Source organism: Phyllobates terribilis, unplaced genomic scaffold, assembly GCF_046119375.1.
Source record: "Phyllobates terribilis strain yellow unplaced genomic scaffold, ASM4611937v1 Scaffold_2__4_contigs__length_985480577, whole genome shotgun sequence".
In the NCBI taxonomy this organism is placed as follows: domain Eukaryota; kingdom Metazoa; phylum Chordata; class Amphibia; order Anura; family Dendrobatidae; genus Phyllobates; species Phyllobates terribilis.
The window spans coordinates 965,711,890-965,719,442 of NW_027362762.1; the positions used below are offsets into that span (position 1 = coordinate 965,711,890).

Here is a 7,553-nt window from a genome sequence, read left to right on the forward strand (position 1 = left end):
GGTGATCTGGTGTTAGGTAAGGGACTATAGAGGACATTACTGGGGTGATCTGATGTTAGGTAAGGGACTATGGAGGAGATTGCTGGAGTGATCTGGTGTTAGGTAAGGGACTATAGAAGAGATTACTGGGGTGATCTGATGTTAGGTAAGGGACTATAGAGGAGATTACTGGGGTGATCTGATGTTAGGTAAGGGACTATAGAGGAGATTACTGGGGTGATCTGATGTTAGTTAAGGGACTATAGAGGAGATTACTGGGGTGATCTCATGTTAGGTAAGGGACTATAGAGGAGATTACTGGGGTGATCTGATGTTAGTTAAGGGACTATAGAGGAGATTACTGGGGTGATCTCATGTTAGGTAAGGGACTATAGAGGAGATTACTGGGGTGATCTGGTGTTAGGTAAGGGACTATAGAGGACATTACTGGGGTGATCTGATGTTAGGTAAGGGACTATAGAGGAGATTACTGGGGTGATCTGATGTTAGGTAAGGGACTATAGAGGAGATTACTGGGGTGATCTGATGTTAGTTAAGGGACTATGGAGGAGATTGCTGGGGTGATCTGATGTTAGGTAAGGGACTATAGAGGAGATTACTGGGGTGATCTGATGTTAGTTAAGGGACTATGGAGGAGATTGCTGGGGTGATCTGATGTTAGGTAAGGGACTATAGAGGAGATTACTGGGGTGATCTGATGTTAGGTAAGGGACTATGGAGGAGATTACTGGGGTGATCTGATGTTATGTAAGGGACTATGGATGAGATTGCTGGGGTGATCTGATGTTAGGTAAGGGACTATAGAGGAGATTACTGGGGTGATCTGATGTTAGGTAAGGGACTATAGAGGAGATTACTGGGGTGATCTGATGTTAGGTAAAGGACTATGGATGAGATTGCTGGGGTGATCTGATGTTAGGTAAGGGACTTTAGAGGAGATTACTGGGGTGATCTGATGTTAGGTAAGGGACTATAGAGGAGATTACTGGAGTGATCTGATGTTAGGGAAATGACTATAGAGGAGATCACTGGGGTGATCTGATGTTGGGTGACTATAGAGGAGATTACTGGGGTGATCTGATGTTAGGTAAGGGAATATAGAGGAGATTACTGGAGTAATCTGATGTTAGGTAAGTGACTATATAGGAGATTACTAGGGTGATCTGATGTTAGGTAAGGGACTATAGAGGAGATTACTGGGGTGATCTGATGTTAGGTAAGTGACTATATAGGAGATTACTGGGGTGATCTGATGTTAGGTAAGGGACTATAGAGGAGATTACTAGGGTGATCTGATGTTAGGTAAGGGACTATAGAGGAGATTACTGGGGTGATCTGATGTTCGGTAAGTGACTATATAGGAGATTACTAGGGTGATCTGATGTTAGGTAAGGGACTATAGAGGAGATTACTGGAGTAATCTGATGTTAGGTAAGTGACTATATAGGAGATTACTAGGGTGATCTGATGTTAGGTAAGGGACTATAGAGGAGATTACTGGGGTGATCTGATGTTAGGTAAGTGACTATATAGGAGATTACTGGGGTGATCTGATGTTAGGTAAGGGACTATAGAGGAGATTACTAGGGTGATCTGATGTTAGGTAAGGGACTATAGAGGAGATTACTGGGGTGATCTGATGTTCGGTAAGTGACTATATAGGAGATTACTAGGGTGATCTGATGTTAGGTAAGGGACTATAGAGGAGATTACTGGAGTAATCTGATGTTAGGTAAGTGACTATATAGGAGATTACTAGGGTGATCTGATGTTAGGTAAGGGACTATAGAGGAGATTACTGGGGTGATCTGATGTTAGGTAAGGGACTATAGAGGAGATTACTAGGGTGATCTGATGTTAGGTAAGGGACTATAGAGGAGATTACTAGGGTGATCTAATGTTAGGTAAGGGACTATGGAGGAGATTACTGGGGTGATCTGATGTTAGGTAAGGGACTATAGAGGAGATTACTGGGGTGATCTGATGTTAGGTAAGTGACTATATAGGAAATTACTAGGGTGATCTGATGTTAGGTAAGGGACTATAGAGGAGATTACTGGGGTGATCTGATGTTAGGTAAGGGACTATAGAGGAGATTACTGGGGTGATCTGGTGTTAGGTAAGGGACTATAGAGGAGATTACTGGGGTGGTCTGATGTTAGGTAAGTGACTATATAGGAGATTACTGGGGTGATCTGATGTTAGGTAAGGGACTATAGAGGAGATTACTAGGGTGATCTGATGTTAGGTAAGGGACTATAGAGGAGATTACTGGGGTGGTCTGATGTTAGGTAAGTGACTATAGAGGAGATTACTAGGATGATCTGATGTTAGGTAAGGGACTATAGAGGAGATTACTGGGGTGATCTGATGTTAGGTAAGGGACTATAGAGGAGATTACTGGGGTGATCTGATGTTAGGTAAGGGACTATAGAAGAGATTACTGGGGTGATCTGGTGTTAGGTAAGGGACTATAGAGGAGATTACTGGGGTGGTCTGATGTTAGGTAAGTGACTATATAGGAGATTACTGGGGTGATCTGATGTTAGGTAAGGGACTATAGAGGAGATTACTAGGGTGATCTGATGTTAGGTAAGGGACTATAGAGGAGATTACTGGGGTGGTCTGATGTTAGGTAAGGGACTATAGAGGAGATTACTGGGGTGATCTGATGTTAGGTAAGGGACTATAGAGGAGATTACTGGGGTGGTCTGATGTTAGGTAAGGGACTATAGAGGAGATTACTGGGGTGATCTGATGTTAGGTAAGGGACTATAGAGGAGATTGCTTAGAGTCCTGGCAATCTCATCTTTCACTAGTTCCTCTCTCAGAGGCGACGTCTTCCTCGCATCTTTCCATGGTGGGTGATCCTCCTGACGAAGACCCCACTGTGTGGCCCAAATGTCTCTGTAGATTTAGATTGCATTAGATTTGCACATCGGAGGGCCGAGCTCCTTCTTCCTGTGGTATATACGGTGTGCGATGCTCCTGGGGCACGGATTACATGGGCAGCTGTTAGTACAGTGGCTTGCGAAAGTATTCACTCCCCTTGGTTTTTACCTATTTTGTTACATTACAACCTGTGTTTAAATATTTTTTGTACTCAAGGCTATTTAGTGCTGTTGCATCACATACAAATGGAAGTAAGGGAGGTGATAAAAATATCGGCATAAATTAAATTTATGGAAACAAATAACTAAAAATTGGCATGTGCATATGTATTCGCCCCTTTTACTATGAAGACCGTAAATATTTCTGGTGCAAGCAGTTCCCTTCATAAGTCACATGTCTGTCAGTATATACACTTTACCTTTTCTGAAAGGCCACAGAGGCTACAACACCATTAACAAGAGGCACCACTAACCAAACAACACTATGAAGACCAAGGAGATCTCCAAACAACACCACGAAGACCAGGGAGATCTCCAAACAACACCATGAAGACCAAGGAGATCTCCAAACAACACCATGAAGACCAAGGAGATCTCCAAACAACACCATGAAGACCAAGGAGATCTCCAAACAACACCATGAAGACCAAGGAGATCTCCAAACAACACCACGAAGACCAGGGAGATCTCCAAACAACACCATGAAGACCAAGGAGATCTCCAAACAACACCATGAAGACCAAGGAGATCTCCAAACAACACCATGAAGACCAAGGAGATCTCCAAACAACACCATGAAGACCAAGGAGATCTCCAAACAACACCATGAAGACCAAGGAGATCTCCAAACAACACCATGAAGACCAAGGAGATCTCCAAACAACACCATGAAGACCAAGGAGATCTCCAACAACACCATGAAGACCAAGGAGATCTCCAAACAACACCATGAAGACCAAGGAGATCTCCAAACAACACCATGAAGACCAAGGAGATCTCCAAACAACACCATGAAGACCAAGGAGATCTCCAAACAAGTCATGGACAAAGTTGTGGAGAACTACAAGTCAGGGTTGGGTTATCGAAAACTATCCCAATCTTGGATGATCCCTGGAGCACCATCAAATCCATTATCATCCAATGGAAAGAACATGGTACCACAACAAACCTGCCAAGAGAAGGTGCCCACCTAAACTCTCAGCCCGGGCAAGGAGGGCATTACTTAGAGAGGCAGCACAGAGACAGAGGGACCCTGAAGGAGCTGCAGAGTTCCCAAGCAGAGACTGGAGTATCTGTCTATCCGACCACAATAAGCCGCACACTCCATAGAGGAGGCCTTTATGGAAGAGTGGGCAGAAAAAAGTCTTTACTTACACACAAAAATTGTAAGGCTCATTTTGAGTTTGCCAAAAGACATGTGGGAGACTCCACAAATGTACGGAGGAAGGTGCTGTGGTCAGATGAGACCAGAATTAAACTTTTTGGTCACCTCGGTAAACGCTATGTCTGGCGCCAAATCAACACAGCTCATCACCCCAAGAACACCATCCCCACAGTGAAATATGGCGGTGGCAGCATCATGCTGTGGGGATGTTTTTCGGCAGCAGGGACAGGGAAAATGGTCCGAGCCGAGGGGAAGATGGATGGTGCGAAATACAGGGATATTCTTGAGCAAAACCTGTTTCGGTCTGTCAGTGATTTGAGACTGGGACGGAGATTCACCTTCCAACAAGACAATGACCCAAAGCATACTGCTAAAGCAACACTCGAGTGGTTTAAGGGGAACGTGGAAATGTTCTGGAGAGGCCGAGTCACAGCCCAGACATTAATCCATAGGAGAATCTGTGGTCAGACGTGAAGATTGTTGTTCACCAGAGTAAACCATCTAACCTGAAGGAGCTGGAGCAGTTTTGCCTTGAGGAATGGGCAAAAATCCCAGTGGTAAGATGTGGAAAGCTCATAGAGACTTCTCAAAAGCGACTGCAGCTGTAATTGCCGCAAAAGGAGGCTCTACAAAGTACTGACTTTAGGGGGTGACTAGTTATGCACACTGAAGTTTTCAGTTATTTTGTCCTTTTTGTTCTTTGCTTCATAATAAGAAGAAAACCAAATGTTCACAGTTGTCAGCATGTTCTTTACATGAACTGATGCAAACCATCAAAAATAACAGTGAAATTCCAGGTTGTGAGGCAGCAAAATACAAAAAAATGCCAAGGGGGTGAATACTTTCACAAGGCTCTATATGTGTATAATATGTTGGTGCACATTCACACTGTGGCCGGTAACAGATAAATGCAACATAGAGGAAAGACACTGCAAAGAAACCCTACAATGAGCAAATAGTAACACTTGTAACAAAACAGAGGATATTTAATTAACATTTTTTGGATCATAAAAGCCGTCCCCCCTGTGACGCCGTGTACCCAACCAGGGGGTCCGTGCTCCAGTACCTCACCTCGCTGTGTACCAGCCGGCCTCACATGGTCTCCGAGTGCCGTGTAACCACAGATGGTGTCTTTCCCGTCATCCTTGTGTCGCATCTTTTTACAGGAGGAGTTGACCTTAGTGCGGTGATTCAGAAGCAAACGCAGCAGTGGATGGGAAGACGCCTGGAGGGAGGCATGGAAAGAGTCCGGAAGATCATTGAGAAGGCGGAAAAGGCAAAATCCAAAATCTCACAGAGAAAACAGGAATGGGATGAGCTGTAAGATATAAAACTAACATCCAGGATCACTGCACACACTGCTGAGTACAATATATCCAGGATCACTGCACTCACTGCTGAGTACAATATATCCAGGATCACTGCACTCACTGCTGAGTACAATATATCCAGGATCACTGCACACACTGCTGAGTACAATATATCCAGGATCACTGCACTCACTGCTGAGTACAATATATCCAGAATCACTGCACTCACTGCTGAGTACAATATATCCAGGATCACTGCACACACTGCTGAGTACAATATATCCAGGATCACTGCACTCACTGCTGAGTACAATATATCCAGGATCACTGCACTCACTGCTGAGTACAATATATCCAGGATCACTGCACTCACTGCTGAGTACAATATATCCAGGATCACTGCACACACTGCTGAGTACAATATATCCAGGATCACTGCACTCACTGCTGAGTACAATATATCCAGGATCACTGCACACACTGCTGAGTACAATATATCCAGGATCACTGCACTCACTGCTGAGTACAATATATCCAGGATCACTGCACACACTGCTGAGTACAATATATCCAGGATCACTGCACTCACTGCTGAGTACAATATATCCAGGATCACTGCACTCACTGCTGAGTACAATATATCCAGGATCACTGCACACACTGCTGAGTACAATATATCCAGGATCACTGCACTCACTGCTGAGTACAATATATCCAGGATCACTGCACACACTGCTGAGTACAATATATCCAGGATCACTGCACTCACTGCTGAGTACAATATATCCAGGATCACTGCACACACTGCTGAGTACAATATATCCAGGATCACTGCACACACTGCTGAGTACAATATATCCAGGATCACTGCACACACTGCTGAGTACAATATATCCAGGATCACTGTACACACTGCTGAGTACAATATATCCAGGATCACTGCACACACTGCTGAGTACAATATATCCAGGATCACTGTACACACTGCTGAGTACAATATATCCAGGATCACTGTACACACTGCTGAGTACAATATATCCAGGATCACTGTACACACTGCTGAGTACAATATATCCAGGATCACTGCACACACTGCTGAGTACAATATATCCAGGATCACTGCACACACTGCTGAGTACAATATATCCAGGATCACTGCACACACTGCTGAGTACAATATATCCAGGATCACCGTACACACTGCTGAGTACAATATATCCAGGATCACTGTACACACTGCTGAGTACAATATATCCAGGATCACTGTACACACTGCTGAGTACAATATATCCAGGATCACTGCACACACTGCTGAGTACAATATATCCAGGAGCACTGTACACACTGCTGAGTACAATATATCCAGGATCACCGCACACACTGCTGAGTACAATATATCCAGGATCACCGTACACACTGCTGAGTACAATATATCCAGGATCACTGCACTCACTGCTGAGTACAATATATCCAGGATCACTGCACACACTGCTGAGTACAATATATCCAGGATCACCGCACACACTGCTGAGTACAATATATCCAGGATCACTGCACTCACTGCTGAGTACAATATATCCAGGATCACTGCACACACTGCTGAGTACAATATATCCAGGATCACTGTACACACTGCTGAGTACAATATATCCAGGATCACTGCACACACTGCTGAGTACAATATATCCAGGATCACTGCACACACTGCTGAGTACAATATATCCAGGATCACTGCACACACTGCTGAGTACAATATATCCAGGATCACTGCACTCACTGCTGAGTACAATATATCCAGGATCACTGCACACACTGCTGAGTACAATATATCCAGGATCACTGCACACACTGCTGAGTACAATATATCCAGGATCACTGCACACACTGCTGAGTACAATATATCCAGGATCACTGCACACACTGCTGAGTACAATATATCCAGGATCACTGCACTCACTGCTGAGTACA

General features: G+C 44.2%; 1 protein-coding gene across 1 annotated transcript in view; it reads left to right on the forward strand.

Annotated features, from left to right (window-relative positions):
- Positions 1 to 5,599, forward strand: part of CFAP44 (cilia and flagella associated protein 44) — a 69,676-nt gene extending 64,077 nt beyond the window's left edge. The window contains exon 24 of the mRNA XM_073670866.1: positions 5,442 to 5,599. Coding sequence (XP_073526967.1) covers positions 5,442 to 5,599 — 158 coding nt within the window. The remainder of the gene's footprint in view (positions 1 to 5,441) is intronic.
- Positions 5,600 to 7,553: the final 1,954 nt, after the last annotated feature.